Raw genomic sequence first — 27,533 nt, 5'->3', positions numbered from 1 at the left:
ATTGTCCCATAAATATTTCAAGGTTGTCGATTTTGTACAAAAATAACACTGATAACAAAAATAAAAAGTCCAAATAACATGAAACATAATTATGAGAACTAAATGTACGACTCATCTTAAAGGCGGCTTGAAGGCGGTGCCAACTCAGTGATGCATTTAGTAAAGCTGATTAAATTATAAAGTTTTAGGATTCAAAGACAGTTCTTTCCCGTAGTTCTTTTAGAAACGGCTTTAATTAGTCACTGACTTGGCACCGCCTTCAAAGTGATCAGAAGATAGCACATACGATGTTATTTTTCGATTTTTAGTTTATTTTTGTGATTTTGAAGTCGGTTCAATTTATTTGTTAAAAAGATTTTATTATATATTGTATTTGTTTAATCATTGATATAGATTTTAAAATCATATTTTTTAATGATTTTTTTTTCATATTTTCCATATTTTACATAAGTTATTATATAATTTAAGTTCTATTTTCAATGATGTTTTGCATGTTTTTAAACGTTTCCAACGTTTAAAAACATGCAAAACATCATTTACATATTTATAACATTTATTACACTTTAATATAATGGTCATATTCTACCAATACTTAATATAACTAAAATTGAAATTTCTGTCTATGATTTAGAAACTCCCATGTTTTTTCAAGCGCTTAAAGCTAGTTACGCGATATTATAACATAATCAAGCTTTTATAAAATTTCAATGTCTGTCTGTCTTTTTGTTTATTGGGGCTAATCTCTGGAACGACTGAACTGATTTCAATGGAATTTTCACTGTAAGATAGCAGCGGTTATGGAGCAACATTTAAGTTGCTTTTTTGTCCAGAAAATGATATGGTTCCCGCGCAATTAGTGAAAAACAGAATTTCACGCGTATGAAGTCGGGGGCGTCCACTAAAACTATTTTACAAGCTGACCCCACAGACGTCGTCCTGTCATAGATATCATGGATACGTACATAGATTCTATACATTTCACGTGAAAAAATCAAATCGATTTATTTCTTTAAGTTAACCTTTTGATTAATATAATATTTTCATAATGTTACAGGTAGTGATCTTCGGCGCTGTTCTGCTAGTATGCATTGTACCGACTATGGATTGTGCACCAGGAATTAGGTACGGGCCTTATCCTGATCCCTACGCACCTCCTCCTACCCCTACTCCTACTCCTACTCCTACCCCTACCCCTACTCCTACTCCTACTCCTACTCCTACTCCTACTCCTACTCCTACCCCTACCCCTACCCCTACCCCGACCCCTACCCCTACCCCTACCCCTACTCCTACCCCTACTCCTACCCCTACTCCTACCCCTACCCCTACCCCTACCCCTACCCCTACCCCTACCCCTACCCCTACCCCTCCTGGGACTACCGATCCTACCACTCCTGGGACTACCGATCCTACCACTCCTGGGACTACCGATCCTACCACTCCTGGAACTTTCCTGACCGTGCCGAATCTACTGCTCATCATTCGATTACTAATAAAAGCGGTGCAAGACATAATCCAACGTTTTCTTAACTATCTGGGACTTCCACCCGTCGCCGTCGCATAGAAAAATGTACTTAATAAATTAAACAAAATAAAACATCGATATAATAAAATCAGTTGAGCATTCAATATTGATGATTATTAGGGTTCAGTATTTTGATAGAAAAAGACGGAACCCTTATACCCTTCCGCCGTGATTAGAAAATTATAATTACCAATCACTGAGATCCGCATTATCAGAACTATGACAAAAGTTGGCAAAACCCAGTCTCCATACAAAATCGAGCCCAAATTATACAAATGCTACAGAACTAAAAATTGGGACAATTAAAGAAGACTCATGAGTGAGACGTAAAAATAATGAAATCATCTTATTTTCCCTGTTGGCGAATATTATTTCGGCTAAGATTCTATTGGAGAAATCTAGTAAAATATACAAAATTTTTAGTACATTTTTCATTTTTATATCGTTCTGAAAAGTGGGCCCAATCTCAGACATCTCCTTTTCAATAAAATACACAAGTTTGTGTATGCAATTAACTTGGACAAGTGTCAACTCGACAAGCAGCCTTTAGTGTATAATCATGGATGTGTGTCGTCTATACTAGTGCCAAATTTGGTTTTAACTTGTTCTAAACAAACCATAAAATAGCATAAATAAATTTGTCTGATTAAAAAAAACAAATCTTGTATTTTTTTACCTTTTGATTTTTTTTTATTCTTTAAAAATAGCCCTTGACTACATCCTCACCTGATAGTAAGTGATGATGCAATCTAAGATGGAAGCGGGTTAACCAGTTAGGAGGAAGATGAAATACCACACCCCTTTCGGTTTCTACACGACATCGTACCGGAACGCTAAATCGCTTGGCGGTACGTCTTTGTCGGTAGGGTGGTAACTAGCCACGGGCGAAGCCTCCCACCAGCCAGACCTGGACCAATTAAGAAAAACTCAATCGGCCCAGCCGGGAATCGAACCCAGGACCTCCGACTTGTAAATACACCGCGCATACCACTGCGCCACGGAGGCCGTCTAAAATATTGTTTTATTGTTGATTGCTGTATCTACATTAAATAATACTTTTACATCGATCTACCTTTATTCCCTTTTTTTGGTTTTTATTAAAATCCACGATATTTTATACTATGTCATTCATTCATTATCAACCCATATTCGGCTCACTGCTGAGCTCGAGTCTCCTCTCAGAATAAGAGGGGTTAGGCCAATAGTCCACCACGCTGGCCCAATGAGCATTGGCAGATTTCACACACGCAGTGTATTAAGAAAATTCTCTGGTGTGCAGGTTTCCTAACGATGTTTTCTTTCACCGTTTGAGACACGTGATATTTAATTTGTTAAAATGCACACAACTGAACAGTTGGAGGTGCATGCCCCGGATTGGATTCGAACACAAACCCTCCGGAATCGGAGGCAGAGGTCATATCCACTGGGCTATCACGGCTCCTTATTATACTATATACGTATACATAACAATGTAAGTAGACACAAAATTGTACATGTGTGCGCTCACGAGTAGCTAAATTCGGATCAATTTTTTTGGTGGTACTTTGCTTATTTGATTTGTTTGAAAACAAACTGTGTTTTTATATTTAGCTGATTTATAATACGTTTTGAACCGACACCGACCGAATCGCTGGGCTATGAGGCGCTTTTGGAATATCGATATTATGTAGGTAAACTACCATTCTTGTAAACAAGTGAACATTTGTGTAGCTGCGTGATGCAATCTGGAAAAACCTTTTAACATCCAAAAACAATTATATTTCATGGCTAACACCACAGATTAAAGAATGATACAGAATGAGTCTATCCAAGCAGCGTGGTGAGGCCGATGAAACCCGAAAAAAAACCAAACGTCACGCTTCTCCTAGACATCCCTATATAGACAAACTTTTTTTATAATTTGTATTTAAAGATTTAACACTAATAACAATTACGTAAATTGATATCATAATAGACTAATAATAATCGATAACTAACTATAAAAATACTCCATCTTATTATTTTTGTCTTTGTAAACAGTTTTTAAAATATTTAAAACTAAGGACGCCATTTATCTTGAATAATATTGAAAATTACTGACGCGACGCTTCGTGTCGTACCGACTCGAAAATGTATTCGTTTTTGGAATGGCTGCGTCCCTGTCGTGTTCCTTACGCTCTATATGCCTATTATTGTTTAATCTGTGGCTAACACAAAGATAAGAAAACTGTTGCGGTAAACCCCATACCGATAATCATAATTGGCCTGAAACACTACATAAACACTGTCACCGAGGCCATGCAAATAGACAACCTGAAGTATTTAAAGGGATTTCAGTGTACCTATGAATCGCTCAAAAAGAAAAATGTACAACTTCATTGTATTAGTATCTTTGTTTGCTATAGTATATAGTAAACCATACGGAGATGATTCATTAGAATCTGCAGTAGCGCCTTGGAAAGTGGAAGAAGAACGGATTGATGAAAGGAATGTTCCTGACCAAATCTTAGAAAACCAAAGTCGTGAGGCATGGCATCCGATGTATGAACACGAGGATCGTTTGAAACCAATACCACAAAAGGATAAGGAAGACAAATTTGTCATTTATGGCGCCACATCACCATACTATCCAGGGATTACGTTCCCTTATTTTATGTGGAATGGATACCGCCCGCCGTTCGCATATCCAGATATGAATTATTTCATCAAGAAGGATACAAAGGATAAGTTGTGGTAAACAACACGTTTGTTGTTGTAAACACAACAACAAACGTGTTTTTACCAACAATTTGGATCTTACGCATGTTTACAAATTTATTAAATGTAATTCTTGAAATTCAATGTTTTGTGTATCTATATTTAATTTGTATTTTTTTTTCTTCTTTACAAGTCAGCCCTTGACTACAATCTCCCCTGATGGTAAGTGATGATGCAGTCTATGGAAGTGGGCTAACTTGTTAGGAGGAGGATGAAAATCCACACACCTTCGGTTTCTATACGACATTGTACCGGAACACTAAATCGCTTGGCGGTACGTCTTTGCCAGTAGGGTGGTAACTAGCCACGGCAGAAGCCTCTCACCAGCCAGACCTGGACCAATTAAGAAAATCAATCGGCTCAGCCGGAAAACGAACCCAGGACCTTCGTTTTGTAAATCCACTACTATTAAGAAAATTCTCAGGTATGCAGGCTCCCTCACAATGTTTATCCTTTACCGTTTTGAGACACGTGATATTTAATTTCTTAAAATGCACACAACTGAATAATTGGAGGTGCATGCATCGGACCGGATTCGTACCCACGCCCTCCGGAATCGGAGGCCATTATTTCAAAGTTCAAAAATTAACCGAACTAGGAAAATCTGCATTTAATAAGTATTAAGAAAAACATCTCTTGGAGTATGCAGTACTTTAATGCATGTATGATGTTCACGCCACAGTATGTTGGAAGTTGGAATCCATCGAAGTTTTAACAAAAACGGAAATTTCCTCTAAGAAACTCATATGTATATACTGTTGCACACATTTACAATCATCAATTAATTACTTTGTGCGCGTACGCAGGACTTCTAGAATAAAATTATTATCGGTATTCGAAGGATATTCCTTAATTGCACTATAAATATGGATTGAGTCTAAATAAATAGAATGTTTCTAGACCGATACAGAGACTACATTACACATAAAGCTAACATTGAACATATAGCATGAAGCGCAAACTATTAAATTAATACATCATCGTCATACATACATCCATACATGGACTCCCAGGATTTCTCCCACATTTTATCTTTCATTTGACGGCGAAGAGTCCATACAGGCCGATTCCCGTCGGGTTACCTTTTAAAAATTCATACATACATATTCATTATTGTAATTAATATATATGTATGGATTGGATGTATGATATATCTGAGTTTGTATCAAGCGGTATGAATTTCCTTTTCTTAGGGACGGCTTGCCTTCGTCAAAATTCCATTCTTCGCCACTGCTAGCTAAGTACGTTTCGGGGCCACCAAGTGCTGGAATAATCTACCTCCATGTGCGATGTCAGTAAGTCTAAAGTCTGGATTAGGAGGACAGTAAAAAACCTTTTTCTTTGCAAAAACAGGGTAAGTAGCAGTCTCCAATCCCAGGCTCCTACCTACCTACTCTCCTACTCTCTTAAAAAAATATACTACATCATGGAAATTTCTTGTATGATAAGCCATTTATTATAGAAAACTTCAAGTATTTTTTTTAAATAAAGCGAGTGTAAAGTGCCCGTAAGAAAGTATTTGTCCCCGTCCTGCAGCACCACAAAGAATTTAGTCAGAACTTTACACAGATATTATGATATCTTCTTGTTTTTCTCTTTTCAGTTATAATGAACTGAAAAGAAAAAACAAGAAGAGAAAAGCTGTCGGGTATTATGTTTTTATAATAATATTTTATTTTCTAACTTTTTAGTTTCTTCAAGACGTACCTTTTATTTTAAATATAAGTAAGTACAGACAATGCCATTCCTGACTTGTATACTTAGTACATTTTACTTACATGGTCTCAATATAATAGGTAGGTACGCTTTTTTTGATAATTTGTGTTAAAACAGTTAGATAAACATAATATAATATATATATTTTTGATACCCATATTATTAGGGTAAAGTAAAAAATCGTAATCAACCCCCACGTCTTTTTCATTTATGGGCGCCATTTTGAAAATTTATATAGCCTATGCCACTACCACAACTCTAACGAAGTCAATGACACCACATATGTCAAAATCCGTCCAGCCATTTTGGCTGTAGGGCTTGCCAAAGAAATGGACATACATACACACACACACATACAAACATACAAATATACAAAAAAACAAACATACACACATACACACACCTTCTGACGTGGTCGGGTAAAAATACACAATGCTTATGATTTACAACATTATTGAACACGTCCAATTGAAGGAAACCTACAGAATAAATTAGCCCTTAGTATATAAAGGTCTAACAATGCATAATATTATAGCATTATCTCAGCTAACACGATGGGACTGTCTAAGGTGAGTTAAGTATAGCAAAATATTGGTATTGATTAATATAATACTTCATTTAAAATAAATATTTATTTTGTTGACATTACTGTGTTATTTAGTTTGTGGTTGTCACCAGAGAGGTCCTGTGTTCAATTCCCAGCACAGGTTTTTTTATTCTTTACAAGCTAGCCCTTGACTACAATCTCACCTGCTGGAAAGTGATGATGCAATCTAAGATGGAAGCAGACTAACTTGTCAGGAGGATGAAAATCCACACCCTTTTCAGTTTCTACACGACATCGTACCGAAACGCTAAATCGCTTGGCGGTACGTCTTTGTCGGTAGGGTGGTAACTAGCCACGGCCGAAGCCTCCCACAAGCCAGACCTGGACCAATTAAGAAAACCTCAATCGGCCCAGCCGGGGATCGAACCCAGGACCTCCGTCTTGTAAGTCTACTGCGCCACGTCAGTGATTATTTGTAAAGTATCTACCACCGGTTCGGAAAGCAGGTTCTGCTGAGAAGAACCGGCAAGAAACTCAACAGTTGCTCTTTTTAAAAACAAATCATACAGTATTATAATTTACAAATGATAACAACATTACAATTTCATATAGTTTTAGTGTGAAGGTGGAAGCTGATCCAATGGCCTCTAAGCACTTTTATAATTAAGGAACTCATCAATGGTGTAGTAACCTCGACTAAGTAAATGTTTTTTAACACATTGCTTAAAGTTATGCATTGGCAGGTCCATCACAGTCTTAGACACCTTATTATAGAAAAGTACACTTCTTAAGAGACTCATAGCGACCAAGTTAAGCTATCAGTGCTAAGAAATATCTATTTCAATAGATTTTAGCTTCACTCAAAAATAACTAGTGTAACTTTTAAATTTTTTTAAAGATAATAATATTTTAACATTATTTTTCAGACTTTATTTATTGGAAGTATAGCAATCACGCTTATCACGGTTGCTTTTGGAGAAAATTCTAAAAGAGGAATTCTGAGTTCTGATAGCCATTTTGAGCCAAGTAACAATGGTGAGCAGAGTTCTAGGAGAAGCAGATCTACTGGAGGCTTAGAAGGCTTAAGAGGATCTGGAAGTAGCCAAGGATCTGGCACTAACAGTAAAGGCGGTTCAAGTGGATCAGGAAGTCAATTACACTCTCAATATGGTAAAAGAAGTACCAGCGAATCGGTTGGAGGCCTATCTGGTTTAGCCGGTAGCTCTGGATCAGATATTAGCAGTCAACGAGACTCAATTAGAGGCTCTAAGGGTACTGACAGTAATCATGGAGGTTCAAGCGGTGTATCAAGTGAACCTGGCGGCCTATCCGGTTTAGGAGGATCAAAAGATAACCATGGATCCGGTATTAGTAGCCTAAAAGGATCGAATCAGGCTTCAAGTGGTGGTGGAAGTTTATCTGGCTTAAGAGGATCTAGAAGTGACCACGGGTCTAACATTGGTAGTAAAAGCTACTCTAATGGAGGTGCAAGTGGATCTATTAGAGATTTAGCAGGATCTGGAAGTAGGCATGGATCTGGTATTAGCAGCCAACTGGGCACAAGTGATTTAGGTAAATCAGGAAATCAAGGAGGTTCTAATCATGGCGGATCAGGGGAAAGTTACGGTGGTTCAAAAGGATCTTTAGGACAAGGCAGTAATCCGAAATCTATTGGAAAACAGCATTAAATTCAATACACAATAATATCATTGGAATACGAAAAACTGTTGAATAGCTGCTGTATTTAGTTCTTCTTGTTTTTAAAAATGTTTAAGAGTACAGAACTTTTTAAATAAATAAAGTACAAAATTATTATGTCTCATGATTATATCATTAACAGACCCGTGTAGTTCCCATTAAGGGATAACTGATAATGTAGCTATCTATTGGTGAAAGAATTTTAAAAATCGGTTTAGTAGTTGTCATTTTTGCATAGACAGTGAAATGCGTGCGTATTTTTTAAGGCAAAGACACCATTAACAGCCAGTATTACTAATAAAGTAATACTGGCTGTATTAGTATTACTAATAAAGTAAATAAATAAAATAAAAATTAATATTTTTGTGTTTCTGTTACCGATAAATGGTTGATATTTATTGTCAAAATTATTAAAATGAAAGAATTAAATGTTTTTTATTATATTTTATCTCACAAAGTTAATTTTATTTATAAAATGTTGAGCATTTTTCTGACATAAAAACTCTGCAAAGATTTACAAAAGTACCGTTCGTTTTAGACGGATAACAAAGGTTTTATGTTACATTACGGCACATGTGCATTTTACTTTACATTACGGCACATTTGCGGCATTTCTTAGCAACGACATTTTACACTATAGACATGTTACGTGCCTACAAAATCACAGCAAAAAGTTAGCCGAATTTAGCTAGTCCACTGAGCGCACACATTCACAATTTTGTGTTTAATTCCATTATATATTTAAGAATATACAGTTTTTAAAGTTCCTTAACACACAACTCGACACTGTGTATATGTATATTTAGGTATTATTTATTTCATTAACTTTCGTTGTTTACACATGCGACTCAGTTTTGACGCACTAGTGACATATCTTTATTATAAAATCTTTGTTTCTTAGAAGAAGAAAAGCTTACATCATACACCAAGGACTCGAACCCAGAATCTCATGGCCTGAAGCTGACATAGCCTAACCATTTGAATACGGAACAGTTCTAGACAGTTTAAAACAACTTTAAAATAGAAAATGCGTCATAGCACGTAAACGATAATTCTTGCAAACGTTGAAAATCACACCTACATATTAATTATTTGTTCACACTGGAAAACCATAGCAAAAGGATTCCCAAAAACTCGGACAAGTTGTCATTTAAAAGAAGTCTACTTACCGCAAAGATCAGTTCCTCGATAGTCTTTGATACAATTGGATTGTCAGTGATAAAAATTTTCAAAATGACGCTCAAAGTAAGTGAAGTTTAATTTTATTTCATGGAGAATATTGTTGTTTTAAATTTTAAATTGATTGACAACGAACTGACGTCCGTTGTAAGAAAGAAGGCCTAGCTCTTGATGATATCAATCATTAAGAGCCAGGCCTTCTTTCTTGCAGGAGAGGGAATATGGAACTTACACGCACCACACTGCTCCAATGCGAATTGGTGTGCTCAGAGTGATAATATTAAACGCTTTAGCAACGATACTTTGAATCTCGATAGCCATGGGATGGCACCGACCTCAAAATATACCTACTAAGATTTTTATTTATTCCTTTTTCAAATTGGTTCAACTTTCTTTCATTACTTTTAGTATTTTTTCATTTCACTTTAAACATATTTGTCTAAAGTTCGTAACGTCAAATTTAGGGAGGTATACACCTAAACCTACCTAGCTTAGGTAAATACCTTCGCCGGATTTACCGGCCTCGGAGGGCCTGACGATTTCACTGTCGTCAAAAATAAAAAGCGCAAGGTCTCTAAAGCCTTATCCCAAAGGTCCCGAAAGGTCAGTGTAGAAAGCAATAATTAGAAAACAGTCGCGACCTATTCTATTGATTAGAATGATTTTCGTCTACATTTTTTAATAGGTCCCGACTGTTTTCTAATTATTGCTTTCAACACTTCTGAACTGAGCTTGTTTTTTTTCTTTTCAGTTTTTGTATAATTTATGCAGTCGGGTTTTTTTATTTGTTTAATTAATTTATTTTACAAATAAGTTTAGTAATTTGTATATGGGTTACAAATATAGTACTTATACACGTATTAAAAAACATACTTCCTTAGAAATTGTAATAAGTAAAACATTGCACGTAGGTATATATTTTAATTACAAAAGTTATCATACATATACATCCTTACAATGCGGATCAATGGACGCACTTATATAGATTTCTGTACAAAGAATACTAATAGCCTGGAATCCGTGGAACAAATTTAAAAGATAAAAAGATTATTATCAAATTAATTTTCTGTAGCTTTGTCTTGATGAGTCGCTCAACTTTTTTATTTACTTAAAAATCTTGGTGGTGGTAGCTTACTGGGTTACTAGGTAATGAACATTTCTGAGCGTCGGAATGAGGCAATGTACCATGCAATATGTAGGACATTATTAAAAAAACAGTAAAAAAATCAGCTTGTTAGTAACAACTTTTATTAACCTCGTTATTGATACAAGTTGGGAGTAGGGTAGTTTAGCAAAAGTTTTTTAATAACAACTTGATGTTTTTTGAAACCAGATGTTTTTTTACTGTTGCTTAATTAATAGTTATACAACTTAACAGCCACAATGTTCTACAAATTGCGTGGTACATTGTCTCGTTCCGACGCTCAGAAGTTTGTATTACCTGGTAACCCAGATAGCTACCAAAATCAAGCATTTTGATGAATTTTGAATGACACGCCACGGTGGTTACTACTAATCTCTATCTCTTATTTATTTATTGCACTAAGCAATTAATTATTATCATTACCTAACTACTAAAGATAAAAAAGTAACAAAAAGTTAGTCGGATTTTTTTGCATATTTATGATAACCAAGACGTATTGTTAAGTGTAGATTGCTATAAACATGCTAAAATCAAAGCAAACTTTGTCATTATTTGTGTACTATAAATAGTTTTTATACCTACAGATATATAATTCTACACATATAATTAAATCGTAAATATTGTTTATGTACATTTACATTCTCGTATTGTTTAAATAATAACATAAAATTGAAAATTTTGAAAAACTTCCGAAGGTCATGAAATTATTAATTACACTCTCAAGTCATCTATATTCTTTTTCAGTGCGCTTTTATTTGAGACCCCACTCGAGTATATTTGCAGACATTCGGTTATTCTTCCCCACGCCCAGAACTTTTAAACAGCTTAATTGATTTTCACCAAACTTGTCTAAGAACACTCGCACATAAGTCACCTTTCATACAAATAAAACTAAATTGAAATCGCTTCATCCGTTCGGGAGCTATGATGCCACAGACAGACAGACAGACTTTTTATATAGTATATAAAATTATAGTATTTTATACTAGCAGATCCACCTAGGTTTCACCTCGTAATTCCCGTGGGAGTAAGAGAATAAAATATTTTCGGATCAGTAGACCCATACATGACAAACTTACGAACTTTTTAATTATAGTTTTTGTACAAATAATTTACTTGAGATTTTATTAATGTTATTTAAATCTATTTCAGATAACCTTCTTAATAACAGTAATAGCTGTAATACTATGTGTAGCAGCTGCGAATCCGTTTGGTGGTTATTATGATAGAGGATTCGGCAGTGGAGGTTTCGGGGGTGGTTACGGAGGTGGATATGGACGTGGTGGCTTCGGTGGCGGCTTCGGTCCCGGCTTCGGAGGAGGCGGTTTTGGTGGCCCAGGATTTGGACGTGGCGGATTTGGAGGCGGCTATCCCCGAGGAGGCTTTGGGGGATTCGGAAGACGTTATTAAACATCTTGAAACCTTTATACCTTTAAACCTTTATATTGACTGTTAACTGTTACGATGTTTTTAAATAAAACTTTTACACAAATTCACATTTTTTTATTAGATTCCCGGAAAAGGTGGTGGAAAAGGTATTTGGTTGATGTTAGCTTGCCCGTTTACGAATCGCGACAACATTTGAAGCATCATGGAGCCGAAATATAAAACAAAACGGGAACTTTTAACAAAGAAATTCGGTGGTGGTTCTTCTTTAACAACTGGGGGGATTGGTTCTTTAACTACTATTGGAATTTCTTCTTTGATTATAGGTGGTTCTTCTTTTATTACGGGGATAATTTCTTTGATTACGGGTGGTTCTTCTTTAATTACAGGGGGAATTTCTTTGATTACAGGAGGGATTTCTTTAATTACCGGGGGTGGACTGGGTATAATGGCTTCCGGGAAAGGAATTCCTGGACTTATGAAAGGAGTTCCTGGAGTTATAAAAGGTATTACATTGGCAGCTGGAGTAAAAAATGGTATTCCTTTGATATTAGTATACAGGAATGGTGCTAACGGAATACTATTTAATATTGGAGTTACGACTGGACTCACTTCTGGATTTTTTATATTTGGAACTTCAGGCTCTTTAAGTATTGGTTTTTCCGGTGGAGGAACCGATACAGTACTTTCGATTGGAGAAATAACGACTACATTTGGTTCGATATGTTTATCTTCGTGCGGTAGTGGAACTACTAGAGGCTTTGGAGTTATATCCACTACAGGTATATGAGGTAATGGAGTTACTTCTGGTTTAGGTTCTAAGACAACTGGAACTTCGACAGCTGGCGGTATAGGTTCCTTTATCGCTGGTGTGATTACAACTTCAGATTCACTTGGTAATAAAAACGAAATAGATTTCCCAGGTTCTAATGGTTCTACAACTGAAGTTATTAACACTTCTGCCGGCAATTTTTCTTCATCTTTCGCTTCTGCCCTCTCTAACAAATGTGTCATAGGTACTTTTAGAGGTTCATCTGCAACTATTATTTCATTAGACACAGGGGGTGGTATCTCTGAATGTAAAATTTGCCGTTTTTTAATGGTGTGTTTGAATTCATATTTTCCAAATGGCGTTATTTTCTCCAACATTAATGAAAAGTGCTTCGGTGGCAAGGGAACCAATTCGAAGTGGAAACTCTTGAAAACGTGTCGTTTTCTTGCGAAAGGCTTGCATTTCACTTCACTGTACCACTGCACTAGGACGATAAGAACTGATATCTAAAAAAAAAAAAACAAAATGAAATTTTAACCAAGTATTGCACAACTTTAACGTTTTCTTACATAATTTTTATCACGACTTTAATATAACTCTACCATAAATATACCTGTATTAAATAATTCATAATTGAACACTCCGTAAAACAATCAAAGAAGTTCTGAATGGAAAAATTGTTAAGGATCCTTTAAATAAACATTTTCATAATGTAATCGCAAAGTTATTGTAATCGTGAAAAAGATCATTAACTAACGAAGCACGCTACAATTTCTTCGATCTAAAACTGGGACAAGGAAAATTATTATGAAACCATTAAGATCGAATCGTTCAGACCTAGATTACTATTGTTATTATACTGGAAGATGAGTAATGGATCATTTACACGATCTCAGTGGACATAATTTAAGCTTGTCACTTGTGTGTAATCCAAAATGCGTGTGTATGAAGTGCATGTGTGAGCACATACGAGTACTACCAGTAGATACAATTTTTTAATAGTATTCTTTGACGGAGCAAGCAGACGGACTTTAAAATACCGTCGCCGATCATCATTAATCAACCCATATTCGGCTCAGTGTTGAGCAAGAGTCTCCTCTCTGAATGAGAGGGGTTAGGCCAAATAGTCCACCACGCTGGCCCAATGCGGATTGGCATACTTCACACACATAGAGAAGAACATTATCTGGTATGCAGGTTTCCTCACGATGTTTTCCCTCACCGTTTGGGACACGTGATATTTAATTTCTTACGCCTACAATACACTGCTTTGCGCCTCTCAACATAATACACACGTATGTGTCTTTTGCGCCTGTTAAACGATCTTTATAATCGATCGAATAAAACTACATGTATATAGTTCATAAGACTCGTCATGATGTCTACGTATAATTTCAACATTAAATAAAACAATAAAATTAAATATTAACAATTATAGAGATCAAACTCTACCACTTAACGTTGTTGTTACTAAGTCCTCTTCTGTAGAATCTTGCAAATATTCAATAACATTAATAATTTTGGAGTCTATAACTGTTTTTAACTTTTTCAATAGGGTGGGTACTAAGTTTTTGCACATTACTAGACGTCATCTCTCAGATGGCATCATCAGATGGCTGGATTTAGATGGCATAGTTACACCAGTGTATCCCATTTTATTGAAATCGGTTATCAATCGTGAGTGGTGTCTTTAAAATGAACATCAAACTAATAATACAAACGTATAGTAAATGGTTAGTTCTCACTTGTCACTAAACAGCTCGTCACTAACCCACTGTAGCGTACTACTATAATAACAGGTAGACTCATGTAAACTAAAGAAACGTGTATAGAAATAGAAAGTAACTTTTGCATTCCATTTACTCCATTTATCTGAATGAAGTATTCCGACCTGTGATAAAACCTCACAGATCTGAGATTTTTCATCATCTACCCAATGATAATTTACAAAATCAACGCGAAAAGTGATCCGAATAAAAGACATAAAAACTGAGAGCACATATGCAGAATTTTGTCTTAATTCCATTATTTATTTATGTTTATATAGTTTTTACACTTCCTGAACACACAACTCGACATTGTAGATGATATTTAGGTATAATTTGTTTAAATAACGTTCATTTTCACCACAACTAAAATTGAGATGTGGAAATTTCCTCTTTTGAGCGCTTCATTTTTTTTGAGCTTGTAACACATCTAACAGTATTTAACATCATTGTCTATACCTATACTAAAGCCAAATTCGCTGTGCATTGTCACAGTAAATAAATATTACTGTGGCAATGTTTATCAACAAACAATTTAAAAACAAGGGTATAAATCATAAGTTTATAAAAATTCAACAGTTTTAAACTCATTTGGTTTATAACAATTAGATAAAGTTAACATCTTTCGAATAACATTGTATAAAAAAACAATACATAATCTAAACTAATATTATAAATAGATAAAGTTTGTGGTAATCACTGGATCTACTGAACAGATTTTATAAATTCATTTACTACTAGAAAACCACGTTATTTGTGAGTGTCATAGGCTATATTCCCGTATTCTCGGGACGGGAACAGGAACTTCAGATGAAATCGCATGGCGTCGGCTAGTCTTAACTAAATGAATGACCAAATGAAATGGTATGCTTCTTTTAACTACATTTCTAATTTATTTGTTGATAAGTAGTAGTAAAAACCTTTGTGACAGCTCCTCTGGAGAAGTACCTTTTTATTATTTACCGATCATTTGATATTCATATCATGGGGGTGGATTTCAAACAGCCAGTCCCTCGCCATCTTGGCGAGGCCGCCATATTGGATTTGTAATGACGTTTCTTAGCTAGTCATGTATTGTCATCAGAACTCAGAGCGTGTGCAAAATTTCATCCTGATCGAAAACCGGGAAGTAGGTCAAATTAAGATTCCAAGATCTGTCTTTCCTACATAGTCAATGTGATTGGGGAGGCCGCCATATTGGATTTGTAATGACGTTTCTTAGCTAGTCATGTATTGTCATCAGAACTCAGAGCGTGTGCAAAATTTTATCGTAATCGAAGACCGGGAAGTAGGTCAAATTAAAATTCATTCCAAGATTGTCTTACATACATAGTTACAAGTGAAGCAAATATAAAGCATGTAAAACTCTACAAAATAACGCTAATTGAAGGGATGAAGATATTAAAATCCTCAATAACATATGTTCATAACTGCTTCAAATAAAGATTTAAAAACAAAGAAGTATCCGGAATTTGTCTATTAGTATGTAAGGTATTTTCGTACCTTCCTTATACGACAGTTTAGCACGCAACGTGTGTCGAAGGCACGGACTAATGAATAAATCAATAAACACGAACGTGACGTGTTACTCAAAAAGTGTAAACAATTAGATGGAAAGTAATATGACTGGTTTGGAAAGCGTATACGGAGTTTTAAAGTAGAATTACAATGCCAAACTTGTTCAAAATGTATGTCTAATTATCATTTAATTAGTATTTTATAGCTGACAATAATTGACACTTCTGCGGTCATATTTTTAACCATGAGTTACTCTATTTTCTTCAAAGTAAAATGAATTTTATACAGCAGCGATTAGGGCCACTTTGCTTTGAAGAAAATTAAGCTAGCTAGAGTCGCTAGAGTACGATATAGTTATTTATGTCACTGTCATGTAATGGGGGCCACTGCAGCACGAGTGTTTTATTACAATAGATAGCAAGAGGGCTACAATCGCTAATTACGTACAGTGGCTTACAATAATTTTTCTATGACCATGATAAAAGAAATAAAAGAATTAACAAAACTTGATAAATTTAATTGGCTTTGGGCATGGCCTTCTCGATTTTTGTATCGGCATAACCTCCTAGGTTTGGTTCTTAAAATGAATTTTCGTAGCCAATGACATGAAACTATTTCGAAAATTTAAAAATAAATCATGACTGGTAATGAATAATACCAAACGACCAGTAGTCATGAATAGCTTTGTGATATGGTTTGAAGTTTTATATTGAGTAGGTACATTATGTAAGACAATGTCAAGGGTCTCTAGGGAAGGATTGCCCTGGAGCGAAGGGTATGGCGACTGGAGACAGGATTCTTTATGTTATTACTTTGAAAGTATCAACAACTTGTGTTTACGACGAATGAACGAATCGGATTCCTTGAAACCGTAAAAAAAACGAAACATATGCAGACTTGCTTTTGCATTTAGTATGAATTCATCTTGTATTCAAGTAAAACGTAAACAACTTTTTTTATTGATGATTACTATACGCTCTCAGCGTGGGCCATTAACACAGAAACACTTAAATAATGTTACGATGTATTTCATAACTGATGCAAATTTTCCCAAACCACCACTCCGGCGAGCGAGAAAGTGGTGGGCGCGCGACGTACGTGTGACAGTTGTTAATTATAACCGCTTTGGAACTGTGGTTTATGTATCCCACACTCAATAATAACAATTAAAAAATATACATCGGTGCTCAATTTATGGTCAAACTTGGAAAATAAGACGTACTGCTTTTTTGGAAATCATTTAAAAAGTAAATAAACAATAAACGGAGCAAGCAATATCTGATCGATAAAAGGAATGATCATTTTGGAGATTTAATACAGTGATTTTGTGATAATCCTCAAAAATTAACAGTCAGGAGGGAAATATTGGTGAGTTAGTGGTAGTTTAGCCCATTCCATAGTCTAGAATTATCCTTGTATTTTTTGTTTTGTTTTTTTTTAATTCGTTACAAGTTAGCCCGTGACAGGCGTGATGAAGCCGTGATAGCCGTGATAGTGGATATGATCTCTACCTCCGATTCCGGTGGGTGTGGGTTCGAATCCGGTCCGGGGCATACACCTCCAACTTTTCAGTTGTGTGCATTTTAAGAAATAAAATATCACGTGTTTCGAACGGTGAAGGAAAACATCGTGAGGAAATCTGCATACTGGTGTGATGTATGATGTAATTTAGTAAGAAAGCGGGCTAACTTGTTAGAAGGAGGGTGAAAATCCACAGCCCTTTCGGTTTCTACACGACATCGTACCGGAACGCTAAATCGCTTGGCGGTACGTCTTTGTCGGTAGGGTGGTAACTAGCCACAGTAACTAGCCACGGCCTCCCATCAGCACATATAAATATATTATATACAATTCATGACCTGTTTTCATTGAGTGACTTATGTGATATTCCTCAAACACATTAATTTAATTAATTCATTTATCTCTATGCCAAATTTCACACAAATCGGCTTAACCATGAGAAAGTAACAGTCTTACTTTAGCGTTTTGTATGAATTCATCTTGTATTCAATTAAAACCAAAAATATCATCTTAGGAAATATTATGACAAGATATTAGGATTGTTAAAACAACCTGTTGCATAATCTACAATTTTCTGTTTTTTTTTTAAAGAATATTTGCCATATATTTTATAATATGACCAATATTCTCATTTCCCTCCAACTAGTCGGGAAAGACTGTGCTAGGAGTGGGGACGACAATAGACCAACGGGGTGAGGATTTAACTACCACCCTTCGGTGATGAGTCCAACCGCTCTTACCGTTGAGCTAGTGAGGCTTGTATCATATATGTGTACGTGGGTTCGATTTCTACCCGTAATTCGAACGATCATTACTAACACAGTACAAACAGAATAGATCATGTTAAAAAAAAAAACATTTAAAAATAGACTTGCTAAAATCATGTCGGCAGATCAATGATATTAAATGCTGTTAGATGTGCCACTAGCACATGAACAATGAGGCGCTCAAAAGAGGAAATTTCCTCTTTTTTAGCTAGTTATATTTTGTTAGTTGTGGTCAACAACGAACGTTATTTAAACAATTAATACCTAAATATCGTCTCCAATGTCGAGTTGTGTGTTCAAGAATTGTAAAAACTATATATACATAAATATATAATGGAATTAAGAGTGTGCAATATGTAATTTGGTGGTTACAAATGGTTCTGGATCTCAGATTCTGGAAAAGTTAGGAGCCTGATATTTAGGTAAATGATATTTCAAAGTGTTAGCTTCGTTATGACTATCCAAAATACACAATTTGTAAAACTTTTCTCGATAGTTTATTTTTTTTTTCAAAAATACATGTTTTGCTTTCAATCTCAGGAAAAGCAAACTTATTATCTTAAATTTCTGTTTTGTATAGAAAATTAGGTATATATCTTGAACATGGCCATTTTGTATTTCGTTATGTTGTTTAATTTACTTGCAATTAGGTAAAAATGGTTTTGGCGCTCACGTCATTAAATTTGCGTCGCACGTCAATCGCTCCGTGCTTTTCACTCACGTGAAAGTCATAATTGGGCGTCTCGTTTGCGCTTCGAATTTTATCCATATCGTACCGACGCGCTGCGCGCTCTTAAAAACAAAATTGTGCATGTGTGCGCTCAGTGTTGTATTCAGCCTTCAGCGCTATTCGGATCACTTTTTGCGGTGATTTTGTGGGGACGTAACCGATCTATAGTATAAAATTATCATTGCGGCAGATAACTAAAAGATTACATGTTTTCGAAGAATCGGCGTCTAGATTATTTTTTTTAAGACAGTAGTGTCAATGATGGAAAATCCCACGTTTAGCACTCAATGGAAATATAACGTGTGATAACCTCAGCTTACAATGTTTTTCTTACTTCTCAGTATATTGTTCCGCTTAACAGCTTGTCTTACATGCACATTACTCAGATTACATATGAGGTATCGGGTTCTATTCCTGATTATGTCTGAATTTATAACTTTCCAAACTGACTCAGCAGGCTTATTCGACAGTTTGATTGTTGGTTGACATATACGAAATTGAGATAATAATAATAATAGAGATAATTAATTAACTGCTTATCGCTTCCTAGTTCTCGTAGTGATGATGACAGTTTTTTAAATCTGTATTAATATTATAAAGCTAAAGAGTTTGTTTGTTTGTTTGATTGAACGCGGTAATCTCAGGAACTACTGGTCCGATTTGATAAATACTTTCAATGATAGATAGCCCATTTATTGAGGAAGGCTATAGGCCATATATTATTCCCGTATTCCTACTGGAACGGGAACCACGCGGGTGAAACCGCGCGGCGTCAGCTAGTAATATATAATTATACACTCGTATACTAACGTTTTATTAGCTAAAATAATTCTTATTATAATTTATATACAAGTGAGTAGGTATGTTTAATTGTTATACGCTTTCACGCATATACCACTCAAATGATAATATTATATCATGCCAATAAAAATGCCAAAAATGACGTATCAGGTTTTAAGGTACTATTTTAATTACTTAGACCTACCTACTGATGACTGAGAGAGCAGTGATAGCCCAGTGGATATGACCTTTGCCTCCGATTCCGGAGGGTGTGGGTTCGAATCCTGTCCGGGGCATGCACCTCCAACTTTTCAGTTGTGTGCATTTTAAGAAATTAAATATCACGTGTCTCAATCGGTGAAGGAAAACATCGTGAGGAAACCTGCATACCAGAGAATTATCTTCATTCTCTGCGTGTGTGAAGTCTGCCAATCCGCATTGGGCCAGCGTGGTGGACTATTGGCCTAACCCCTCGCATTCTGAGAGGAGACTCGAGCTCAGCAGTGAGCCGAATATGGGTTGATGACGACCTACTGATCCCATATTTATATAAGTTTATTCATTATTAATATTTTGGAAATATATATAGAACAAACTATTTTTAGAAGTTGGTTAAAAAGGCGCGTCAAAACTGAAGATGCGATGTTAACCAAATAAGGCATGACCAATTTTCTCCGAATATAAATTACATAAAAACTGTGGACACACTTTCCAATGTCTTTAAACACATAGCACGCATCCTGTATTTAAATTCATAAGCTATACACTCATCGTTTGTATATGCACGTAGGTACCTACCAGTGTTGCCAGATTTTTTGTTTTGTCAAGTCGGGATTCAGGAACTTCTCGACACACTCGACTTCTCTTCAGGAAAGCGGGACATCGTAAAAAAACGTTTATTATCTTTTTATTAGAGTTCAAATTACGTATATCTACGTGACAATAGTTAGTAAAAATACCCTTAGAAAAAGTATAAAAATATAAATATGATATTTTAAATCAGATTTACCCTATCGTTAAATAGTTGAGTCTTATTCGTCTTCTGATTAAAAAAAACAGTAATAAAAATCAAAAAGTCCCGCGCATTTAATATCTTTAACAATCGTTGTGTTATGGGGGTAAACTAATTTAATTTTACAAAATGATATTTCCACCTATTACTAGTGTGTAGAGAATTGGAATATACGAGTAAGGCCCATAAACTTCATAAATAGTAGATTTCTACTACAATTAATTAAATTACCATAACTCGGTGCGCGCATTGAGGTCAGAATTTATTTCTACGCATATTTTATTACAAGTAATTGCTATAGGAAATAACTTAGGATGGCATTGTCTAGATTTATTCTGACGATCTCTATATTCCTGATTTATTTCTTTTTTTAAATTTTAACAATGTTATACATACAAAATATACAAAACACTATCAAAAAATTATTAAAAAAAATTTAACCCTCCCGCTGCAGGACATTTGATTGTCCAAGCAACCGGTGGTCAGGGCTCCAGAGTGAGGAACCTCCTCACAATACGCGCCGTCTCAAAAATCACTGCCTTCTGTATCCGACTCTTGATCCAACAGTTAAGCGAAAGCTTCTTATGGTGTTGGTCGAAGCTTTTTTCTGACGATCTCTTTTTGTTACAGAACCATGCTATCTGGAAGGACGATTCTTACAGCACTTTATTTTACGATATTGATATCCGTGAGCAGCTGTAACATCCTCCAAGAGTTCTTCACAGGATTTTCCGCCTCTGAAACGGGAAAACGCAGTTTATCAGATGCAATCACAAATTATTTGGACTATTTATTTCCTAAGGACGACCAGGAGTCCAGGATTATGAAGGAGCTATTCGGGTTTTTCTCGGACGACACTCACCCAGGGTTCGAAGGGTCTTTAGACGCGTTGGATTATATGCTTAAATGAAAAGTGATTTATTGTGATTAAGGTATTATGTGAATAAATCTAATAGGTCCTTAATTTTATTACGGCTTTCTATTAAAGAGATTAGCTTAAGGAGAAGAGCGAAAATATCTTCACTTGAATAAAATTTAGACTAACTCTCTTTTTTTTTTTTTTTTTTTTTTTTTATCGCTGGGAAATGCTTTTACGCATCCCGATCGTAGAATGGCAAAAGTCGCATTCTACGGCCGGGTATGTGGGACTCACTGAACCAGAATACCCACTAAAACCCAGCGGAGCCACCCGCGTCCTATTGGGATGCGAAAGGATCGCGGAAGCAGGCACTTTCGCATCCCGACGCACTCGTCGTCGCACTCACTGGTGTCTACAAGGGTGGAAGAAGGTGCGCATATCGGCGCCTTCTACCACCCGTCCTTCGTCTGCGGAGTGGGTCAGCGTCAGGCGCCCGCTCTCTCTGATGCTCTGATGCCTCCTTTAAACCGATAACGGTCTCAAAAAAGGAGGCAACATGAGACCATCCTTCATCGCTGTCGAGCATGTAGTTGATAAAGCTCGAAAGCGAGAAGTCTCCCCGAAGAAGGGACACCAGTGAGTGCCTTTGCGGCGCCCATGCCACACACTCCGCCAGGGTGTGGCGCGCCGTGTCCTCTGGCGCGCCACACTCGTGGCAGACCGGCGTAACCTCCCTCCTCGCAATCTTGTGCAAGTACTTACCGAAACAACCATGTCCTGTAAGCACCTGCACGAGACGGTAGGATAACGCACCATGACGCCGTTTCAGCCACCGCTCTAGGTGGGGTCGGAGACCTTCCACCGTCCAGATGCCAGCCACCGGGGACTCGAGGTCTTCTTTCCATCTGCGGACCAGGGCCTCACTTCCGAGGGTTCTTAAACGATTTACTTCATCAGGTCCCGGTCTTTCACCTCGTGCCCTGAGACTTGACCGGTAGCGGTACACCTGGGCGAGAATCTCGGCCTGTAGTTCCCACGGCGGGTCGCCCGCCAGGAGAGTGGAAACCGTCCACGACACTGTACGATACCCCCGGATAGCACGCACTGTAATGACTCTTTGTGGTCTACGCAAAAGGGCCAAATTCTGCGCAGACAGCGCTTGCACCCATATGGGGGCACCATACAGTGCCATACTTCTGACGATACCCATATATAGGCGCCTACAGGCCGAGGCAGGCCCTCCGACATTTGGCAAAAGCCTCCCTAGAGCGGCGGCTGCCCCGACGAGCCTAGGACCCAGCAGCTCGAAGTGCCTATGGAACGTCCATCTGCCGTCCAGGATGAGGCCCAGATATTTCATGTGGGCCTTCAACTCCACCCTTTCATCCTGAACTCTGATATAGGCACCTCGAGGAGGACCCCTACGTGGACCGTGAAATAGGAGAGCCTCGGTTTTGGATGCCGAGACTCTCAGCCCCAGCATTTGGATTCTCCTCACAACCAAAGAAGTTGCAACCGTAGCCAGCAAAGACGCCTCCCCGTAGTTGCTTCCACAAGCCGTAACAAGGGTGTCATCCGCATAGCAAAACACCCTCATCCTAGGAAGTAGGGGTGTCCGCAGGAGCCAGTCGAAGCCGATGTTCCAAAGAATCGGACCCAAGACCGACCCCTGTGGCACGCCATTCAGCACTTGCCGCCGCGTTCTTCGTCCATCTCTCCCCATCCAGGCTATCCATCTATCTTGGAGGTATGACTCCAGTAGTCTCCCGAGATATGGAGGCACTCTATGATACCGAAGTGCCTCCAGCAAAGTCTCAGAAGGGAGGCTATTGAAGGCGTTAGTGACGTCCAATGAGACGGCGAGAACGACGTCCCCTCTAGCCACCGCATCGTCCGTAAGGGCCTTTAGTGACTCCAGGGCGTCGAGGGTCGACCGACCCGCTCTGAAGCCAAACTGCGCAGCTGAAAGCCCCGGACCGACAGTTTCAAGGTGCTCAACGAGTCGATCTGCAATGATCTTTTCAAATAGCTTCCCGACTTCGTTGAGTAAGACTATCGGTCGGTAGGCCGCCGGAGTGTCCAACGGTCGACCTTCCTTACGAATAAGGCAAAGCAGGCCTTCCTTCCAAGACTCAGGAAACTGTCCAGTTCGCAAGCATTGATTAAACAGCTCTCTGAGACGACCTTCGAGGAATTCTCGTGTTATGAAAATTACCCGACCCGGAATACCGTCCGGTCCAGGTGCCGTCTTTTTAGACCGAAGACGCTCCAGAGCAACGTCCATCTCTTCTTCGGTTACCAGCGGGACATAACCGTTGTCTTCGATAGTCACCGAGGAGGACATCGTCGGAGGTATGTGGCCCCGGGAATCCGGAAAAAGTTCATCGACCACCCGGCGCAGGAACTCCGGCTGGAGAGTCTGGGTAACGGGAGGTCCCTGATTTCGAAGCTTTCCTCTCGCGACGCGATAAGGGCGCCCCCAGGGATCTCTATTCAAACCCTCCAGCAGCTCCTCCCGGGCCTGCTCCTTACTGCTCCGAATCGCTATTTGTAAGGCTTTCTTAGCCTGACGGTAAACCTCCCGCAGCTGTTCTTCTAGGACCATATACAGACCATTTCTCCTGCGGCACCGAACATATGCCCTTCGGGCTCGGTGACTGGCGGTACGGAGGTCCGCGATTTCTTCCGACCACCAATACACACACCTGCGGCGATGCCATCTGCGGGCCCTCGGCATGGAGGAATCGCATACCACGGTCAGGTCTTCGTGTAGACGATTCACAAGCGTATCCACGCTGGTATCCCCGTCGAAGGTGAGAGACGACCAACGCTGAACTATGGCGGCCTCTCTCGCCAGTTCACGATCCACCTGACTCAAACACCACCGTGGGAAGCAATTCGAACCCCGGGAGGGAACTATAGGAGTAACACCAGGAGCGGAGACCTTGAATCTGATGTAGTTATGGTCTGACAAGGTCTCCACCCAGTCCCAGACCTTCCAACCAGTGACTCTGTCAGCGACCAAAGGCGTGGCAAACGACAAGTCCACTATGGATCCCCCCTCTTCGCGAACACAGGTGTAGGTTGTCCCTCTGTTAAGTAGGTTGAGTCCTTGGTGCACAGCCCACACCTGTACAGCCCTGCCCCTGGCGTCAGTGGCCGGACTTCCCCAAGCTTGGCTTTTAGCATTGAAATCGCCAAGTACCAACGTGCGCCCTACGTTGTGTCTGCGAACAGCCTCACTGACGGAGTCGAGGAAAGCCTCAAATTCAGCCAGTGGACGATTAGGCGAGAAGTACACCCCGACGATAATGTACTCCCCCCATCTAGCTACCGCGTACCCCGGGCCCCTTTCGACAGCTGAAAGAGAGGGGCCAGCGCTGTTTGCAGACACTACTACCACCAAGTCATCGGTGTCACCAACCCAATTTGCCTGCGAGGGGACGAAGTATGGCTCGCATGCCACGGCCAAATCAATCTGCCACTGCGCGATAGACTGCAGTAGGAGGTCCTGAGCCCCCGCACAGTGGTTTATATTCGTCTGGAGGACGCTAATATTTTGTGTCTGATTCATGACGACATATTAGCATCCTCCTGCGCTGGACTCTGTCTTTCACTAGCCTGTGACTGGATGCCGTTCACTCCTTTAACAGAAGGGGGGCAACAATTGTTGCTCCCCATTATGTGTCCTGAAGACAAGCCTGCATCAGCGCAGACGGCGCAACGCATGGTGTCCACGCACCCCGCTGCCTTGTGACCATCTCCACCGCACCGGAAGCAAAGTCTGCTCCGGTCCTTCTTTGAAGGGCATACGGGACCCGTGTGCCCCATGCTCATGCACCTAAAGCAGCGCAAGGGGCGTTGCTCTAGTGCACGAACACCAGCAGAGCTCCAACCAACCAAAAGCCGTCCAGAATCACACACCTTTTTAGCAGCGTCCACTGGGCAGTAAACTATAGCCGAGCCCACTCCTCTAAGGCCCGGTTGCACTTCGCTCACTTTCACTGCTGTCTGAAGGCAGCCTCCAGCCTGAGCTACCGCCGTTGCAATCTTCTCAGCCGTAGCGGAGTCATCTAAGCCTGTAACCTTAAGTGTCACAGTTTTTGTCGGACGATTGACTTCTGCAACCCCTTCTAACGCCGTTTGAAGTCGTACGGCTAGTGCTGCTGCCTGTTCTTGTGTCTGCCCCTGTGGTAGCTCAAGAAGCCTAGCTCCCGTGGCGGCTCGTCGGATTTTAAACCCCGCGCCAATGCCCAGGTCTTGCAGATTAATTTTTTGTTCAGCCAATTCTAGGACCTGAGCATAGGTCACCCCCTTTTTTAATGCATCCGACGTCACCGTAATAATGACTGCAGCGTTTTTATGTGGAGCCAGACTCCGCTCGTCTTTTTTTGTGGCAGCCGCCGGGGAGGTTTTTGGTGCGGCCGCTGGAGTGGCAGCGGTGGATGTCGCCTGTCGGGAGGCCTTCTTTCCTTTTCTTCCTACGACAGTGGCCCAGCTATCAGCGACCGGTGTTGCCCCACTTGGGCCAGCAGTCGCCGGTGGAGCCCCAGGGGACGCCACCGACGCTTCAGCACCATGATGATGATGATGAGTTGATGCCGGCGTCTGTGAGGTGCCTGATCTCCGGCTATCCGAACTCAGAGGGGGGCGGATGACCTTCTGGGGAAGAAGACGCTCCTCAATGCCCGCAAAACGGGCATCCAGCATCACCCCAACCGACGCTACAATGGAAGCCTTCAACTCTTCAATTAAATCAGCACCAACACCAAGTGGTGGTGCCTCCATGTTTTTTGCCGCCGCACCTTTAGCAGCAGTTCGCATCTCTGAAAATTCGCGCCGGTGAGCCTTCAACTCGGCTTTGACACTTTCTAATTCGGTTCGTAACCGGGCATTGTCGGCACGTAACCCACGCGTCTCGTCGGCCTCAGTCCGAGACGCGAGTGCCTCCACAATCTCCTGCAGCTCACTTGCAGCCTCCTTAAAACGGCGAACAAAAGTACCCTTCAGGTTGTGGGATCGCGAAGCCATTTGCATAATAGCAGCAACGCTCCGGCCAGCCGAGGCTCGCAACTCCTCGGACGTGAGTCCCGCTGGGTCTTCACGGCATGAGGCCCCACTAGCCATCCCTTCATCAGGGTCTAAAACAGGCTCCGTAACCTCTTTGCGGACGATTCGATCTTTAAGGAGCTGATTAAACGCCTCCTCCCGGGCTTCCTTCCGAGCAGCTATTAATTCCGCTCTCGCGGTGGCTATCCCCGTGCCACGGGGCACAGGCGTCATGGAACGCGAAGAGTCCCGCGAACTGGGAGAGACAGACTCCTCACGCCGTGAAAACCGCGTAGCCGGGCCTAGGTTTCGGAAACCTGGGACCACGCGGCGACTTCTGCGCACAGGCGCAACCTCCATTTCCGACGACTGGCCGTCGGCCATAGTCGTGTTTATACCCGCCTGGCTAGCCAGACGGGTTGGCGCCTAGCAACCACCAGCACAAACAACAAGACACAACAAGGCCCTGTAAGGGGCTTTTTACCCTAATTACAGCAACAACACCTAATAAATAATTAACAATGACTTCCAACAACAACCACCAAGTGGCCCTGAAAAGGGCCTTTGTAAAATATAATACTTCAACAAAGACAAATCGTAGCAATAATAAGAAACCTACTTACTAAGAAACTGATACAAACAATCAAAACTTAACTAAACCCAACTATTAAGTGAAGAAAATATAATACAATCGAGCTTGTATCGAGCTCAAGTATTTCTAAAAATAGAATCACCGCGCCAGTGGCGCGTCGAACTCGATACAAACACACAATTATTATTACCATAAAACTTTACAAAAGTTTTACAGTATTTACAATGACCCTAAGC

At 39.5% G+C, this 27,533-nt stretch overlaps 3 protein-coding genes across 3 annotated transcripts; 1 reads left to right on the top strand and 2 right to left on the bottom strand.

Moving 5' to 3' along the window:
- Nucleotides 1-6,512: 6,512 nt before the first annotated feature.
- On the top strand, nucleotides 6,513-8,336 carry LOC112049014 (keratin, type I cytoskeletal 9-like). The gene is made up of 2 exons (XM_024086741.2): nucleotides 6,513-6,546; nucleotides 7,451-8,336. The coding sequence occupies exons 1-2, from the start codon at nucleotides 6,532-6,534 to the stop codon at nucleotides 8,210-8,212; spliced, it is 777 nt and encodes a 258-aa protein (XP_023942509.2). The 5' UTR covers nucleotides 6,513-6,531; the 3' UTR covers nucleotides 8,213-8,336.
- Nucleotides 8,337-24,037: 15,701 nt separating this feature from the next.
- LOC128199244 (uncharacterized) lies at nucleotides 24,038-25,230 on the bottom strand. Its single transcript, XM_052887940.1, has 3 exons — nucleotides 24,362-25,230; nucleotides 24,156-24,277; nucleotides 24,038-24,075 (listed from the first exon to the last, which is right to left on the bottom strand). Exons 1-3 carry the CDS (start codon nucleotides 25,228-25,230, stop codon nucleotides 24,038-24,040), a joined length of 1,029 nt encoding a protein of 342 aa, XP_052743900.1.
- Nucleotides 25,227-27,089, bottom strand: LOC128199243 (uncharacterized). The gene has a single exon (XM_052887939.1). The coding sequence runs from the start codon at nucleotides 27,087-27,089 to the stop codon at nucleotides 25,227-25,229; it is 1,863 nt and encodes a 620-aa protein (XP_052743899.1).
- Nucleotides 27,090-27,533: the final 444 nt, after the last annotated feature.

The sequence above is a fragment of the Bicyclus anynana genome, chromosome 20 (assembly GCF_947172395.1).
Source record: "Bicyclus anynana chromosome 20, ilBicAnyn1.1, whole genome shotgun sequence".
NCBI lineage: Eukaryota > Metazoa > Arthropoda > Insecta > Lepidoptera > Nymphalidae > Bicyclus > Bicyclus anynana.
Note: the sequence above shows the minus strand (reverse complement) of the source record. Positions and strands in the feature narration are given on the sequence as shown.